A 19,101-nucleotide genomic window follows, 5' to 3' on the forward strand; every position below is an offset into this window, starting at 1 on the left:
CAATTCATGGTGGAGGGAGCCTCTAACCAGCCCAGTTTGGACCAATTCATGGTGGAGGGAGCCTCTAAACAGCCCAGTTTGGGCAAATTCATGGTGGAGGGAGCCTCTAAAAAACCCAGTTTGGACCAATTCATGGTGGAGGGAGCCTCTAATTAGCCCAGTTTGGACCAATTAATTGTGGAGGGAGCCTCTAACCAGCCCAGTTTGGACCAATTAATGGTGGAGGGAGCCTCTAACCACCCCAGTTTGGGCAAATTCATGGTGGAGGGAGCCTCTAACCAGCCCAGTTTGGACCAATTAATGGTGGAGGGAGCCTCTAACCAGCCCAGTTTGGACCAATTAATGGTGGAGGGAGCCTCTAACCACCCCAGTTTGGACCAATTCATGGTGGAGGGAGCCTCTAACCACCCCAGTTTGGACCAATTCATGGTGGAGGGAGCCTCTAAACAGCCCAGTTTGGGCAAATTCATGGTGGAGGGAGCCTCTAACCAGCCCAGTTTGGACCAATTAATGGTGGAGGGAGCCTCTAAACAGCCCAGTTTGGGCAAATTCATGGTGGAGGGAGCCTCTAACCAGCCCAGTTTGGACCAATTAATGGTGGAGGGAGCCTCTAACCACCCCAGTTTGGACCAATTCATGGTGGAGGGAGCCTCTAACCACCCCAGTTTGGACCAATTCATGGTGGAGGGAGCCTCTAAACAGCCCAGTTTGGGCAAATTCATGGTGGAGGGAGCCTCTAACCAGCCCAGTTTGGACCAATTAATGGTGGAGGGAGCCTCTAAACAGCCCAGTTTGGGCAAATTCATGGTGGAGGGAGCCTCTAACCAGCCCAGTTTGGACCAATTAATGGTGGAGGGAGCCTCTAAACAGCCAAGTTTTGGGAAATTCATGGTGGAGGGAGCCTCTAACCAGCCCAGTTTGGACCAATTAATGGTGGAGGGAGCCTCTAACCACCCCAGTTTGGGCAAATTCATGGTGGAGGGAGCCTCTAACCAGCCCAGTTTGGACCAATTAATGGTGGAGGGAGCCTCTAAACAGCCCAGTTTGGGCAAATTCATGGTGGAGGGAGCCTCTAAACAGCCAAGTTTTGGGAAATTCATGGTGGAGGGAGCCTCTAACCAGCCCAGTTTGGACCAATTCATGGTGGAGGGAGCCTCTAAACAGCCCAGTTTGGGCAAATTCATGGTGGAGGGAGCCTCTAAAAAACCCAGTTTGGACCAATTCATGGTGGAGGGAGCCTCTAAACAGCCCAGTTTGGGCAAATTCATGGTGGAGGGAGCCTCTAACCAGCAGAGTTGGGGGAAATCAGGGTGGAGGGAGCCTAGTATTAGCAGAATTGTGCAACGCTTATGGTGGATGAGTATGAGGATGCGGAGGAATTGGAGAGGTTGAGTACAGACATGGAGTTTCATGTTGGGGTGCTTTACACAGGTGGGCACAAAAATGACGGCTCTACCCAGTGGTGGTTCATTTTTATCAAAGTGAGCCGGTCGGCACTCTCAGCTGACAGACGGGTGCGCTTGTCAGTGATGATGCCACCGGCTGCACTGAACACCCTCTCAGATAGGACGCTGGCGGCAGGACAGGACAGCACCTCCAAGGCATATAGGGCAAGTTCAAGCCACAGGTCCAACTTCGACACCCAATACGTGTAGGGCGCAGAGGGGTCGGAGAGGACAGGGCTGTGGTCGGAAAGGTATTCCCGCAACATGCGCCTATACTTCTCACGCCTGGTGACACTAGGACCCTCCGTGGCGGCACTTTGGCGAGGGGGTGCCATCAAGGTGTCCCAGACCTTAGACAGTGTGCCCCTCGTTTGTGTGGACCGGTGAGAACTTGGTTGCCTACTGGAGGAACTGCCCTCCCTGCCGCCAACGTCACATGCTGGAAACATCTCCATCATATTCTGCACCAATTGCCTGTGGCAAGCATTGATGCGATTGGCCCTCCCCTCTACCGGAATAAAAGACGAGATGTTGTTTTTATACCGGGGGTCAAGGATAGCAAAGATCCAGTACTGGTTGTCCTCCATGATTTTGACAATACGCTTGTCGGTTGTAAAGCACCCCAACATGAACTCAGCCATGTCTGCCACAGTGTTAGTTGGCATGACTCCTCTGGCCCCACCGGAAAGTTCAATCTCCATTTCCTCCTCATCCTCCATGTCTACCCATCCGCGCTGCAACAATGGGACGATTCGAAGTTGCCCGGAAGCCTCCTGTATCACCATCACATCATCGGACAACTCTTCTTCCTCCTCCTCCTCCTCCTCCTCCTCCATTAAACGCAGTGAAGCGGACAGATGTGTGGACCTACTCTCCAGCTGTGACGGATCGGATGCTATCCCTAACTCCTCTGTGTGATCTGAGTTATCCCTGATGTCAATCAGGGATTCTCTCAGAACACACAAGAGCGGGATTGTAAGGCTCACCATCGCATCCTCAGAGCTCACCCTCCTTGTGGACTCCTCAAAGACCCGTAGGATGTCACAAAGGTCTCTCATCCATGGCCACTCATGGATGTGAAACTGAGGCAGCTGACTTTGTGGCACCCTAGGGTTTTGTAGCTGGTATTCCATCAAAGGTCTCTGCTGCTCAACCACTCTATTCAACATCTGAAACGTTGAGTTCCAGCGTGTGGGGACGTCGCACAAAAGCCGGTGTTGTGGCACATGCAGGCGTTGCTGGAGAGATTTTAAGCTAGCAGCGGCTACTGTCGACTTGCGAAAGTGGGCGCACATGCGCCGCACTTTCACCAGTAGCTCTGGAACATTGGGGTAGCTCTTTAGGAAACGTTGCACCACTAGGTTGAAGACGTGGGCCAGGCATGGAACATGTTGGAGTCCGGCAAGCTCCAGAGCTGCTACCAGGTTCCGGCCGTTATCACAAACGACCATGCCTGGGCCCAGGTGCAGCGGCTCAAACCATATTGCCGTCTCATCGAGGAGGGCATCCCTCACCTCGGAGGCAGTGTGCTGTCTGTCCCCCAAGCTGATCAGCTTCAGCACAGCCTGCTGACGTCTACCAACGCCAGTGCTGCAACGTTTCCAACTCGTAGCTGGGGTCAATCTAACAGCGGAGGAGGAGGCGGTGGCGGAGGAGGAGGCGGTGGCGGAGGAGGAGGCGGTAGAGGAGGAGGAGGAGGAGGGGGGTGTTCTTCTCGTGTCCCTGCCAGGAATGTTAGGCGGGGAGACGAGGTACACCGGGCCAGTTTGGGAAGCAGTCCCAGCCTCAACTACATTCACCCAGTGTGCCGTCAGTGAAATGTAGCGTCCCTGTCCGCATGCACTTGTCCACGCGTCGGTGGTCAAGTGGACCTTTGTGCAAAGCGCGGAACTAAGGGCCCGCCTGATGTTGAGTGACACGTGCTGGTGCAAGGCGGGGACGGCACACCGGGAGAAGTAGTGACGGCTAGGGACGGCATAGCGAGGTGCCGCAGTTGCCATCAGGTCCAGGAAGGCGGGAGTTTCAACAAGCCGGAACGCCAACATCTCCTGGGCCAGCAGTTTAGCGATGTTGGCGTTCAAGGCTTGCGCGTGTGGGTGGTTAGCAGTGTATTTCTGCCGCCGCTCCAATGTCTGAGAGATGGTGGGTTGTTGTAAAGAAACGCCTGATGGTGCCTTTGATGGTGCAGGAGAAGGAGATAAGACAGGACCAGGGGAGGATGAGGTAGAAGTCAACAAAGTGGCGGAGGCAGATGAAGTGGTGTCCTGGCTCGTCCTCTGGAGTGCATCGCCAGCACAGTCAGCAGTGGCAGTGGCAGAGGCAGAGGCAGTGGCAGTGGCGTGAACGGCAGTCGGCCTTTGTCCTGCCGTTGCTGCCTGCCACTGATTCCAGTGCTTGGATTCCAAATGACGGCGCATTGAAGTGGTGGACAGGTTGCTCTTCTCAGAGCCCCTAATCAATTTCGAGAGGCAAATTGTGCAGACAACACTATATCTGTCCTCGGCGCATTCCTTGAAAAAACTCCACACCTTCGAGAAACGTGCCCTCGAGGTGGGAGTTTTTCGGGGCTGGGTACGAACTGGAACATCTTGGGAGATTCCGGGTGTGGCCTGGCTTCGCCTAAGCTGCTGACCTCTGCCTCTGCCTCTAGCTACCCTTTTTGGTGCTGCACCTGCCTCAACATCCACACTACTTTCCCCGCTTGACATCCCCCCTGTCCAGGTCGGGTCAGTGTCCTCATCATCCACCACTTCCTCTTCCAACTCCTGTCTCATCTCCTCCTCCCGCACAATGCGCCGGTCAACTGGATGCCCTGACGGCAACTGCGTCACATCATCGTCGATGAGGGTGGGTTGCTGGTCATCCACCACCAAATCGAACGGAGATGGAGGAGACTCTAGTGTTTGAGCATCTGGATACAGATGCTCCTCTGTTAGGTTCGTGGAATCGTGACGTGGAGAGGCAGGTTGAGGGACAATGAAAGGAGCGGAGAACAGCTCTGGGGAGCAGGGACAGTTTGGGTTATTGTTCTGTAAAGCTTCGGAATTTTGGGAGGAAGGAAGACAAGACTGTTGGGTAATAGGAGGAGAGGAGGCAGAGTCTGACTGGCTGCTGGACAATGTGCTGTAAGCGTTCTCTGACAGCCATTGCAAGACCTGTTCCTGGTTCTCGGGCCTACTAAGGTTTGTACCCTGCAGTTTAGTTAATGTGGCAAGCAACCCTGGCACTGTGGAGTGGCGCAATGCTTGCTGCCCCACAGGAGTAGGCACGGGACGCCCTGTGGCTTCACTGCTACCTTGCTCCCCAGAACCATTCCCCCGACCTCGCCCACGGCCTCGTCCACGTCCCTTTCCGGGAGCCTTGCGCATTTTGAATTCCTAGTTAGAAATTGGCACTGTATACCAGTAGTAAAAATTGTGGGTGCACGTAACCCCAATATATTCTTTGAATTCCCAGTCAGACACTGGCACTATATGGCAGTAGCAAGAAATGAGGGTATTTGTATTCCCAATATACTCTTTGAATTCCCAGTCAGACAATGGCACTGTATACCAGTAGTAAAAATTGTGGGTGCACGTAACCCCAATATATTCTTTGAATTCCCAGTCAGAAACTGGCACTATATGGCAGTAGCAAGAAATGAGGGTATTTGTATTCCCAATATACTCTTTGAATTCCCAGTCAGACAATGGCACTGTATACCAGTAGTAAAAATTGTGGGTGCACGTAACCCCAATATATTCTTTGAATTCCCAGTCAGACACTGGCACTATATGGCAGTAGCAAGAAATGAGGGTATTTGTATTCCCAATATACTCTTTGAATTCCCAGTCAGACAATGGCACTGTATACCAGTAGTAAAAATTGTGGGTGCACGTAACCCCAATATATTCTTTGAATTCCCAGTCAGAAACTGGCACTATATGGCAGTAGCAAGAAATGAGGGTATTTGTATTCCCAATATACTCTTTGAATTCCCAGTCAGACAATGGCACTGTATACCAGTAGTAAAAATTGTGGGTGCACGTAACCCCAATATATTCTTTGAATTCCCAGTCAGACACTGGCACTATATGGCAGTAGCAAGAAATGAGGGTATTTGTATTCCCAATATACTCTTTGAATTCCCAGTCAGACAATGGCACTGTATACCAGTAGTAAAAATTGTGGGTGCACGTAACCCCAATATATTCTTTGAATTCCCAGTCAGAAACTGGCACTATATGGCAGTAGCAAGAAATGAGGGTATTTGTATTCCCAATATACTCTTTGAATTCCCAGTCAGACAATGGCACTGTATACCAGTAGTAAAAATTGTGGGTGCACGTAACCCCAATATATTCTTTGAATTCCCAGTCAGACACTGGCACTATATGGCAGTAGCAAGAAATGAGGGTATTTGTATTCCCAATATACTCTTTGAATTCCCAGTCAGACAATGGCACTGTATACCAGTAGTAAAAATTGTGGGTGCACGTAACCCCAATATATTCTTTGAATTCCCAGTCAGAAACTGGCACTATATGGCAGTAGCAAGAAATGAGGGTATTTGTATTCCCAATATACTCTTTGAATTCCCAGTCAGACAATGGCACTGTATACCAGTAGTAAAAATTGTGGGTGCACGTAACCCCAATATATTCTTTGAATTCCCAGTCAGACACTGGCACTATATGGCAGTAGCAAGAAATGAGGGTATTTGTATTCCCAATATACTCTTTGAATTCCCAGTCAGACAATGGCACTGTATACCAGTAGTAAAAATTGTGGGTGCACGTAACCCCAATATATTCTTTGAATTCCCAGTCAGAAACTGGCACTATATGGCAGTAGCAAGAAATGAGGGTATTTGTATTCCCAATATACTCTTTGAATTCCCAGTCAGACAATGGCACTGTATACCAGTAGTAAAAATTGTGGGTGCACGTAACCCCAATATATTCTTTGAATTCCCAGTCAGACACTGGCACTATATGGCAGTAGCAAGAAATGAGGGTATTTGTATTCCCAATATACTCTTTGAATTCCCAGTCAGACAATGGCACTGTATACCAGTAGTAAAAATTGTGGGTGCACGTAACCCCAATATATTCTTTGAATTCCCAGTCAGAAACTGGCACTATATGGCAGTAGCAAGAAATGAGGGTATTTGTATTCCCAATATACTCTTTGAATTCCCAGTCAGACAATGGCACTGTATACCAGTAGTAAAAATTGTGGGTGCACGTAACCCCAATATATTCTTTGAATTCCCAGTCAGACACTGGCACTATATGGCAGTAGCAAGAAATGAGGGTATTTGTATTCCCAATATACTCTTTGAATTCCCAGTCAGACAATGGCACTGTATACCAGTAGTAAAAATTGTGGGTGCACGTAACCCCAATATATTCTTTGAATTACCAGTCAGAAACTGGCACTATATGGCAGTAGCAAGAAATGAGGGTATTTATAACCCCAATATATTCTTTGAATTCCCAGTCAGACAATGGCACTGTATACCAGTAGTAAAAATTGTGGGTGCACGTAACCCCAATATATTCTTTGAATTCCCAGTCAGAAACTGGCACTATATGGCAGTAGCAAGAAATGAGGGTATTTATAACCCCAATATATTCTTTGAATTCCCAGTCAGACAATGGCACTGTATACCAGTAGTAAAAATTGTGGGTGCACGTAACCCCAATATATTCTTTGAATTCCCAGTCAGAAACTGGCACTATATGGCAGTAGCAAGAAATGAGGGTATTTGTATTCCCAATATACTCTTTGAATTCCCAGTCAGACAATGGCACTGTATACCAGTAGTAAAAATTGTGGGTGCACGTAACCCCAATATATTCTTTGAATTCCCAGTCAGACACTGGCACTATATGGCAGTAGCAAGAAATGAGGGTATTTGTATTCCCAATATACTCTTTGAATTCCCAGTCAGACAATGGCACTGTATACCAGTAGTAAAAATTGTGGGTGCACGTAACCCCAATATATTCTTTGAATTCCCAGTCAGAAACTGGCACTATATGGCAGTAGCAAGAAATGAGGGTATTTGTATTCCCAATATACTCTTTGAATTCCCAGTCAGACAATGGCACTGTATACCAGTAGTAAAAATTGTGGGTGCACGTAACCCCAATATATTCTTTGAATTCCCAGTCAGACACTGGCACTATATGGCAGTAGCAAGAAATGAGGGTATTTGTATTCCCAATATATTCTTTGAATTCCCAGTCAGACAATGGCACTGTATACCAGTAGTAAAAATTGTGGGTGCACGTAACCCCAATATATTCTTTGAATTACCAGTCAGAAACTGGCACTATATGGCAGTAGCAAGAAATGAGGGTATTTGTATTCCCAATATATTCTTTGAATTCCCAGTCAGACAATGGCACTGTATACCAGTAGTAAAAATTGTGGGTGTATATAGCCCCAATTCTATTGCTAGGGGACTTGCAGGGTATTTCTGGGGTGAAGGTGGGGGGGCACACCGTTGGAACGGGTATCGGGGTATATATCGGGTATACGGGAATACACTGACAGTGTATTCCATTCAGGATCCTGGGAAAGCTGGGTTGCGGCGATTGAGCCCGTCAGTGCCACGTTACACTGACAAGCTTCTCCCTGGAATTTAGCTCTTACAAGAGCTGTTGGTTGTCTTCTCCTTCCTATCCTAGCCTGTCCCTGCCTACCCAGAATCTAAGCCCTAGCTAGCTGGACGGAAACCTCCGTCCTCGGTGAATTGCAAGCTCAGAATGACGCGAAGCTGGGCGTCGCTGTTCTTTTAAATTAGAGGTCACATGTTTTCGGCAGCCAATGGGTTTTGCCTACTTTTTTCAACGTCACCGGTGTCGTAGTTCCTGTCCCACCTACCCAGCGCTGTTATTGGAGCAAAAAAGGCGCCAGGGAAGGTGGGAGGGGAATCGAGTAATGGCGCACTTTACCACGCGGTGTTCGATTCGATTCGAACATGCCGAACAGCCTAATATCCGATCGAACATGAGTTCGATAGAACACTGTTCGCTCATCTCTAATACAGATGTGTTCTTCATTCTTTACCTTTCTACTTGGCTGGACTTGTTAAGATGTGTGTGTCATGAGATGATCAGCTTTTCAATATAATATTGGTTTGCTTTGTTTTGTCACAAAGTGATATCCTATATGTATCTATGATTTGCAACCCAGAGCTCATTTTGCTCATATGTCGCAGTATTGTAGACCTTTACCAAATTGTACTCTTACTGTATACTTTACTCTTAATGAGACAAGCAGACTGACTTCCAGGCTACTGTGCATGCCTAAAGCTATCATTTATTTATGTCTATGAGCTGAGGTTGGTTTCTACTTATATTTCTACTTATATGCTAATGTGTGCACTCCTGAGAATTCCTGGCCTTGCTAAGAGAATATGAACATACCCAGCTAACACTCCATGTAATACTGTTGGTCCTGTGTAAGAGCAATGAAACGTAACAAAGGGATTTCAATACAATAGAGGTAATAAGATAACCAGGGATAGCTGCCTTAGTAAAATATGCACTGTGTATATTATATTGAAATATATTCTTTGTACTGAAAATATCATGCATATAAATCTTAGTGAGGATTTAAAGAAACGCAGAAAATGAGAGCTGAAAATATCATTGACATATTATACATAAGAATTGGAAATATGGGAAATAAAATACTTGCACAGTCTGTGCGGTATAACAGGGACAGACGCTTTTCCGGGCATCCATCAGTACCGCGTCCCTCTCTTTCCAAAGTATAATAGAATGTGTTTATTTATGCAGTCAATAGAGATTACAATTTAGGTTTAGTGTCTGGTTTATGATAGAAACACCTCAAAATTGTGTAGAATACACAAACTACAATGGAGTAACATGTTCAGACTAAAATCATTGTTATATTCTTTTGCCACCTCATTCTATTCACGCATTCAAGCTGTAAAATAGAGTGTATAACTGTAAATCCATTAGAAATGTTGTAAGGAATAGAGTCCTTGATACCTAAAGCCATAGAAGTATGTTTTGTAAATCCAGCTAGTAGTTTTTGTAAAGGGTTTTTGTGTTAGCTTTGTATGGTGGGCCAGTATATGATATCCAGTAGTATAATGGACCGGGCTGGGATGATGTCACTTGCACTCTTATGTATTTCAGTTCAGCCTTGTTACTTCTTGTGATATGAGAAGCACAACTTCCTATTTCACACATAATAATTTAAAGTTTTTTTCCCGTGAGGTGTTGATTGCATCAGAAACTTCGGAGGTGTTTTGTCACCTAAATCAAACACCTCCCGTGAACATTGCATATTATAATTGTCATTATTGCTGATAAGTAAAGCGTGGGAGATCATTCGGCACATGGTCATATTATCAGATGGGTATGCAGATGTAATGCAAAAATAGCCCCATTATTCTTCTGTTTGTTTCGTAGTAATGTTTTCAGAGCAATATTTATTTCTTTTTCAGGATTATGATTTAAGCCAATTGCAGCAGCCTGACACAGTAGAGCCAGATACAATTAAGCCTGTGGGGATACGGCGTATGGATGAAAGACCAATTCACGCGGAGCCTCAGTATCCTGTGCGATCAGCTGCTCCACATCCTGGTGATATTGGAGACTTCATCAATGAGGTGAATTAGAATGCATGCCCGCTCATATACAGAATTATTGAATGATCCTTTATTTATTTACAAAAAAAAAATCCTTTTTTTTTAATATTGTAAGGGGCTCCTAAACTAAATCTATGAGTGCGAATTATAATTCTTCAGTGCAAGTTTTTTCTTGACATGAATGTTTAATGATATACCACTTACTTATTTGTCTATTTAATCTATCTATCCATCTTTCTGTCTAGTTATTTGTCTATTTATGTTCTTTTGGTCTATTAAAGAGTACCTTTCTTTTTTTTTTAATGTAGAGCTCACAATGTAATTTTTTTTTCCCTTTTTTTTGGAATACGGGATAGAAATCCATGCAAACACAGGGAGAACATACAAACTCCTTGCAGATGTTTTTTTGCCCTTGGCGGGATTTGAACACCAGGACCCCAGTGCTGCAAGGCTGCAGTGCTAACCACTGAGCCACCATCTGGGGCACATGCAGGGTAATCCACTGCTAGAAAGCTGACATTGCGCTGAATTTAGCACACTATTGGCTTTCCCGTTCTGTGCCCCAGGTGAAGAGTTATCGGTGCCGGTACCATAGCTCTTCACAGTCAGAATGGAGTTTCTGACAGTCAGTCAGCAATGCCCTTCCTCACAGTAGCGTCTATTGAGCTGTATTGTGAGAGCGGTGAGGAACGCCCCCTCCCTTCTTGATAATACGTCTCCATAGACGAGTACTAGGGGTCGTTCCTCACCGCTCAGCGTCATCCCTGGGCAATAAGCAATGCCCCCTCTCACAGTACAGCGCTATAGACGCTACTGTGAGGAAGGGCATTCCTGACTGACTGTGAGAAACGCCCTTCTGACAGTGAAGAGCTACGGCACCGGCACGTGCCCCAGGAGATTAAAGGTCCTCTTTAACTATCTTCTACTCTCATATCCAAAAGCATACTGTAGTTGCTAGCCATATAAAGAACTAACACTTAGCTTACACATATTGCTTGGAAAATAGTATAAAATACATCTAAAAAACAAAGCTCGCCTGCAAAGATTTTGCACTTAGAGTTTACAATGGTTCTCCAGCCCTGTAAAAAATAAAGTAAAATAAATATGCTTTTAGATAACTTAAAAAACAGAGCTCACTTTGCAGTCAGATGTAGTCTGTGCAAGACTTTTCAATACAACTTTGTTATCCTGCAATGTAATAAGAGAGATTAAGAATTATGTGGTAGCCATTGACATCAGTTGACTATTTGTGCAATGCACCTGAGTTCGAATCGTGCCGAAGGCAAACATTGGCAAGGAGTTTGTAGGTTCTCCCTGTGTTTGCATGGATTTTCTCCCATACTACAAAGAAATACTGATAGGGAAAAAATGTACATTGTGAACCCTATATGTGGCTCACAATATACATAAAGAAAAATCAATCATCTCTCCACTACTGTTGCAAAGCTCAGTCACTTACTAGCCACAGTGTTGACCCACCACAGCCTTTAATTGAGTGTCATCCCCTGTGTGTCTAGAAGGACTAAGAATCAGGGATCCAGGAAGCTTTGGAATGGGCGCTGCATGGTATCCACGAGGGCAGTATCACTTCTTTTGTTTATTTCGGCCACTTTGACCCATTTCTAAAGAATTCTTATCAGCCAACAACCCTTGAACACTGCAGCTCATTGACATTCCACCGGTTAACTCTGGTTACCGCCCATTCTTTACCAATTTCCTGTGGGTTTCCACAAATACATTGCATGTCTAGGACATTTAATTAGCGATAAGGCATCCGCTCCATACCTCTATGCTACTAAAAGAAGTGGCTACTGTATTCACAGGAGGAATTAATTTGGCTGGAAAATAATAGTCTACCAGCAATGCACTGTCTCTTAAATTCAATTATAAACCAAATTTAATAATAGTTAATTTTTATTTCCCTCACGTATCCCCCTTTCAGTTGGTGAGAATGGTTGAAATTCAATACCTTCATAATTACCAAGAGTTGTTTCAAATAGGATTAGTGTATAGAGCAGCCAAATTAAATCAATTATGTAAGTGCTTTATACACTTGTCTTGTGGAGCGTTTTAGCAGCCCTGTGAGTTGGTTTTTAAGTTATTCAAGCAAAGCAGGCAGTGTACATTATAATAGTGAAGGACAAAATGTCTTCCTTGATTTACTCAGTTAATGTTTTGCTCTCAGAGTAACTAAATGCATAAAACAAAGTGTGGTCAATGTCATATCTATATAACAGAGACAACTTCTGAACATTGCTTATTCATTCATTGCTAGTACTAGTCTACTAATCCTTCGTTCCATTGCCATGAGCTTTTATGATCTTCATGTAAACGTTGAACGATACGTTCTGTTCCAGAATTTGTTCGAAATAATCTCATACAGTACATATCATATCTGAGATGACCAGTATTGTGGAAAAAAACACATGGTTTTGTGATACTGTGTTGGGAATTGCTGTATATATATATATATATATATATATATATATATATATATATATTGTATTTTACTATGTGTGGCCACCTAGTGATTGTGATGTGAGCCTTTTTTGATGATTTTGCTACCATATTCCAACACTGTATTAAAGTTGTATCGTGAGAAGCTGAAGTCCTTAATATAATGCGTGGAACATTAAGGGTAGATACATCTGTCGCACTAGGTTCCCACTACCATTGGAAGTCGGTTATGATAGAGTCTGTTAAAAAAAAAAAAGTTGATTTGACAAAAACAAATACTAATGAATGATACAAGAAATCCCAATGAAATTAACGTGATTTTTTATGGATCAGCCATTCAATATATTCTAACAGATGACAATGGTGGTAGTGTTTTTTACGTAGATTGAGAGCCCCATATAGGGATCACAATGTACATTTTTTTTTCCTATCAGTATGTCTTTGTAGAATGGGAGGAAATGCACGCAAACACGGGGAGAACATACAAACTCCTTGCAGATGTTGCTCCTGGCGGGGTTTGAGCCCAGGACTCCAGCATTGCAAGGCTGCATTGCTAACCACTGAGCCATATTGTTGCCCCCAAACACCCCCTAATTTGTCTGAGTTTTACTATAACTCCTAAATTGCTTCTCACAAGTTTGATATTGATTCCCTTACCAGTATTGTCTTTTCTATTGCTGCCCCCTTTCCTAACACCCCTTATTGTCAGTGCAGCATAGCCTATGGTCTCCAAGTACAGTGTCATACATTGGTCAAATGCAGTACAAGGACGACCAGTAACAGGAACTGCATTGCCATCCCGAGTGGGTGTTTGGGGACCCCTGCAGCTGTACCATCTCCGTTTACCTATACGACCTGTGTTGTCTTACGCTCTAGAAAACCATCAGAGCTGACAACAGACGGTCGCTTGGTGCTACATCCTTATTGATATACATTGGTCAAATAACACTGATAAAATAAGAATAGCATGTAGTGCTGCTGCCTCCTTTTACTGCAAATATATATAATGTACACTATACAGTGACTACGTATCATTGCCATTCAATGGCGCCACCACTGTGCACTTACCAATTAATACCAGTTAATGTGCCCTGTGAAACTGCATAAATCACACATTAAGGGGTTACAATGACGTCCTTAAAGGGGAGTTTAAGAATGGGACTGAGGTTACACTACATTTCTGGCCATTACACAGTGCACAGAGCTGTGCTAGTTCCAGTGCTCTGCACCTCCTTCAGGAGCTGACTGGTGGGGGTGCTGAGAATTGGACCATTATCTATCCAATAATACTAAAGTCCTCAAATATCCCTATAAAGAGGCATGGGCTCTGTTTAGCTCAATTAGAATTCACAATATAAACCTGCTTCGGAGTATTCAAGGGTTTTACATATATAAGTGCCACTGCATAGGGCTCTACAGATGTGAATTTTTATGTTTTTTAAATTAAATATAGATTGTGAGCCCCATAAAGGGATCACAATGTACATCTTTTTTCCTTTCAGTATGTCTTTGTAGAATGGGAGGAAATCCAGGCAAACACAGGGAGAACATACAAACTCCTTGCAGATGTTGTTCGTGATGGGATTCAAACCCAGGACTCCAGCACTGCAAGACTGCAGTGCTAACCACTGAGCCACCGTGTTGCCCCTTGATGTGAATTTTTATGTTTGACAACATAAATGACAGTATAACCTCTAGTAACCAGCTTTCATTTATTGTGTTCCCAGAGCAGGTGTAAATATAGTAGATTTCTTGCTATGTGCAGTCAGTGACCCCTTTTGTGTATCATATGTATACACATGGCCCATACTGTAATCCCAAAGCTCACCCCCTCTTAGTCCAAGTGTGCGGCTTTTAAGTTTACTCTCAGTATTTTCCCATTAGCTGCTGGACGTGTTCTCCGTAAATCGTGTTTAGTTCTGCCTGTTCTTTCAGTCATTAGTCTCAATGGCTTACTAAGTTGAGCCACATTCCTCTAAATATCTCTAGAATCCATTCCTCCTCACTTAATTCTACCAACATTGTAATCCACTTATAAATTATATCTCGGTTTGACAGCTGTGCCCATTCCAGTCCATGCAAAACTCTTTATTTACAGATTTCACCATCTATAAAAAAAAATTCTCTTGAGCAGCCACTAATCTTCACGCTGGCCTCCTATCTCCATGAAATTAGGAATTATAACCCTTCCTTGGAAGTGCTGGAATCATTTTGTCTTGCTATGTCATCGATCCTGTCAGTAATAAAATATTTCTATACTTTCCCTTTTCCCGTTTAACTCGTGGTGTTCAAAGATTTCTCACTTACTAAAATTTTCTGGTTTTCGTTTCATATTTTAATGTATGTGTGTATTTTTATTATAATTTGTAAAGAATGATTGGCATTTATTATTGCAACTATTATTCTGTATTATTCTTAGATGGATGGATGGATGGTTGGATAGATAGATAGATAGATAGATAGATAGATAGATAGATAGATAGATAGATAGATAGATAGATCAACACTTTGGCTTGCTGGATTTACTCTTCTGTATCAGAAAACAAAGTTCTGACATCAATCTAAAGATATATAATAAGTAGAGATGAGCGAGTAGTACTCGATCGAGTAGGTATTCGATCGAATACTACGGTATTCGAAATACTTGTACTTGATCGAGTACCACTTGCTATTTGAATGTAAAAGTTCGATGCAGAACCAGCATTGATTGGCCGAATGCTATACAGTCGGCCAATCAACGCTGGTTCTTCTCCTACCTTTAGAAGTCTTCTCTGTGCAGCTTCCCCGCGGCATCTTCCGGCTCTTCATTCACTCTGCCAGGCATCGGTCCTGGGCAGAGCCGACTGTGCATATCCGCTTGTAGTGTGGGCATGCGCAGTCGGCTCTGCCCAGGCCCGATGCCTGACAGAGTGAATGAAGAGCCGGAAGACGCCGCGGGGTCGCTGCAAGGAGAAGACTTTTTGGAGGATCCAGCCCGACCCTCACTCGTGGACTTGGTAAGTATAATTTGATTGAATGTTGCCTACCCCTGAAACGAGCATTTTCCCCCCATAGACTATAATAGGGTTCGATATTCGATTCGAGTAGTCAAATATTGAGGGGCTACTCGAAACGAATATCGAACCTCGAACATTTTACTGTTCATCTCTAATAATAAGACATTTATTACTGAATTTTAAAATGGTATTGAAGGTTTTGGCGCATAATACACCATCAAAGATGGAGTCTGTACAGTGGAGTGACTTCCGCTTCATTTCAGAACAGTAGGCGCTATGTTGCCCTTATTTATGGGAGAGTGCCGCCATATTATGCGCTGCAATTCAGTATCTTACCAATAGCAGCTAGTCAGAGCTTTGCTGTAATTTCTTAAACTGTTCTGGAAAAATGAAAACTCTAATATGATCAGTTCCTTAGGCAATAAGTCTCATCTTAACTACTTAAAAAGTAAATGTTCAGAAAGTAAAAATACTGAGCACCAGTAAAATGGATGAAGAGGAGTTAGTGGTATCTTATTCTGTCATATTATGCATTTGAATTAAATTTAATTAAAGGGGTTGGATCAATTTAGCTAATAAATAAGAGTCCAACCACTGGGACTATCACAGATAATGAGACTCTGGCCATGTATTTTCAGCCCTATTGGTGTGGCTGGTTATGCAGGTGCACTGCTATCTCTGTGGAGCCACCAAATACAGCAACGGGTATTACCAAAGGAGGTGAATGGAGCAGCAGCATGATCTGCCATTTTATTCATACAGGGAACATGAGACCCTCATGGTTTGTGGAGAGCCTAGTGGACTGACACTATAGCTGTGCTGTGGGTATGGGATAACTTGTAAACTTGATCCAACTACTTTAAGAGAATAAGATAATCCTTTAATAGTCCCACCATGGGGACATGGTGAGACTATTGAATGCCATGTAGTAGCCACAACTATTTTCTTCGTAGTGGTCTGCTGGGGGAGTAGCATACCAGCCAGGGATAGGGATAGACTCAACAAGCTAATTAGAAGGGCCAGCTCTATCCTGGGAAGCCCCCTGGACTCAGTACAGGTGGTGGGTGACAGAAGGATACTGTCTGTGGTGAACAACTCCCACCCCATGTATGAGACCGTGATAGCACTGGGCAGTACTGTCAGAGACCGACTGCTGCACCCTAAGTGTGAGAAGGAGCGCTATTGGAAGTCTTTCCTCCCCGCTGCAGTTAGGCTGTACAACCAACACTGAGCTAATTAGAGATCATTCCATACAATGAAATGAAAGATCCTTAAGTTGTGATATCCCTTCTACTACTCTTGTTACTGTTACCTTTTTTTATCTGTACCTACTGTCACTGTAATGTCTCTACCATAGAGCTTTTGTACAGTATATTGTATTATCCATGCTGCTGTAACTCACCGAATTTCCCCATGGTGGGACTATTGCAGTATTATCTTATCTTTAAATGAAGAAATTAATTTCGGGATGATAAACTATAGCAATGTGAAAACCTGTATATAGTGTTTGTTTTTGTTTAGAGCAATGCCATTACTATATCTGTAAGCACTAGTGAGTCTGGCATCAATGTGGTCCTTATATAAATGCATACGTTTTTCTCTTCTAGGGGCTGAAAGCAGCAGACAATGACCCCACTGCTCCACCTTATGACTCTCTCTTAGTGTTTGACTATGAAGGTAGCGGTTCTACTGCTGGCTCTCTAAGCTCCCTGAACTCATCAAGTAGTGGTGGTGAGCAAGATTATGATTACCTAAATGACTGGGGCCCCCGCTTCAAGAAACTTGCTGATATGTATGGAGGAGGAGACGATTGAACTTTGGAATGAACTTTCGTTTTTGTGGACAAGAACAAACATTTGAACTGATATTCCCAAAAAGCGTAAAGAAGCTTGGCTTTAACTTTGTAGTCTACTAGCACAAGTGCTTGTTTGAAGGCTTTGGCATAGGCTGCAAACCAATTTGGGCTCAGTGGGAATATCAGTCATCCAATACTGTTTGGAAAAAAAAAATGATTGAGCTCAGTTACACTTGAATTTTACAGTACAGAAGCACTGGGATTTTATGTGCCTTTTTGTACCTTTTTCAGATCGGATTTAGTTTTATGTTCAACGCTTTAATGGTACTGATTTCTGAAAGGGTGAACAGACAAGGTATGTTGTGGGTGGGGTGGCGTAAGTAATTACAAGGATTTCTTCATCGCGCCTTTTTTCCTTCTTTTTTTTGTTACGTTGTATTGCTTTTGTTATAATTTTGGAATAAAGAACAAATTTCATTAGAATAACTTTATTAGCTGCAAACAAAATCATGTGATTGACATGTACAGTGCATTATACTTAGTTGTAGGTATTAGGGTTATTTCATTGGAAGTCTACCCGATTTTGCAGTCGGTTGCAGTAAAAGGGAGTTGTCATATCACCAGTTTCTAGCCTAATTGACTTTTTTGTAGCAGAATTGATTTTTTTTTTTCTTTTTTCACAAGATAGGCACATTTTGGTCTTAATCAATGTACACTCTTTTCATTTGGGTATTTTTTCACTTCACTGTAAAAATGGTATGTGTACATAATGTTTTATCAACATAGTCTATAAAGAAGTTTCCAAACTTCCGAACATGTGTATGTATTATTTGGACTATGGATTCAGGTTTTGCATGTTTATATCTTTTTTTCTTTATGAATAAAGTATTTACAAAACAGGTGACAAACATAATTACGTTCGAGCAGACAAACTGTAGAATCCGTACACCATTTTTTGTTTTCTATTATTATTGATTTGGGAGGGTGACAACAAAAAAGTTCTTAGCACAAATGTTTTACATAATTTGTACCAAAAAAAAATAAAAAATAAAATAAACAAATCAGATAGGGGCAAACTGACGTCGGTGGCACTACTAATACATGTTTAAAGGGGTGGGAAGCTTTTAAACTGGAGAGACTTTGACAACGGCTTTGCCTCTGTATTGTGTACCAGAATATAAATGATGCACCTCTGACCCCACGTTCTGAATAAAATGCTAATTTTGGATCTGGTGACTGGTTTGAATTTTTTTTTTCGTTTCCACTTCAACAATTTTGAATGCTGAGAAAAATCCCAAGATGCCTTGAATTCAATGAGAAAAAAATGAAAACGTGTATTACTGGAGCCTGCAGTCGCTGTTACCTACTTCTTATGTGTCGGGCTGAAAAGAAATCTGATTTCCCTTTTGAATATTGAAGTACAAAAGTATATGGTGAATTTGAGTGGCGGAGGTGTTGCTTGGGAATCCATGTCTTCTATGTGTGGCAGTTGAAGGATACGGTGCTCATTCATTCATGTCGGGAAAAGACGGAACATTTAATGAAACCACTAGTGGAACCTGCATTTTGCATTACACTGAACGGTGTTGTTTATTACTAGTAACAAATGAGAACAAACCTAACACAATAATTTACAATAATTAAAACTTGCCCTTTCATTGAGCTAGGCGGCATGAAAACATAATACATTAGCCGCGTTCATTCCCTTTGGTTCTTGCAGACGGAGCTTTTTTTCCTAATGATTGGATTTCTGGTCATTAAGTGGCGCGGTGTATCTGGGGATTTCTGTAATGG

At 43.3% G+C, this 19,101-nt stretch overlaps 1 protein-coding gene across 1 annotated transcript in view; it reads left to right on the forward strand.

Moving 5' to 3' along the window:
• The window catches only part of CDH2 (cadherin 2), a 266,906-nt gene extending 248,371 nt beyond the window's left edge, over window positions 1-18,535 (forward strand). The window contains exons 15-16 of the mRNA XM_075270599.1: window positions 9,916-10,080; window positions 17,120-18,535. Coding sequence (XP_075126700.1) covers window positions 9,916-10,080; window positions 17,120-17,326 — 372 coding nt within the window. The 3' untranslated portion in view covers window positions 17,327-18,535. The remainder of the gene's footprint in view (window positions 1-9,915; window positions 10,081-17,119) is intronic.
• Window positions 18,536-19,101: the final 566 nt, after the last annotated feature.

Source organism: Leptodactylus fuscus, chromosome 4 (genome assembly GCF_031893055.1).
Source record: "Leptodactylus fuscus isolate aLepFus1 chromosome 4, aLepFus1.hap2, whole genome shotgun sequence".
In the NCBI taxonomy this organism is placed as follows: domain Eukaryota; kingdom Metazoa; phylum Chordata; class Amphibia; order Anura; family Leptodactylidae; genus Leptodactylus; species Leptodactylus fuscus.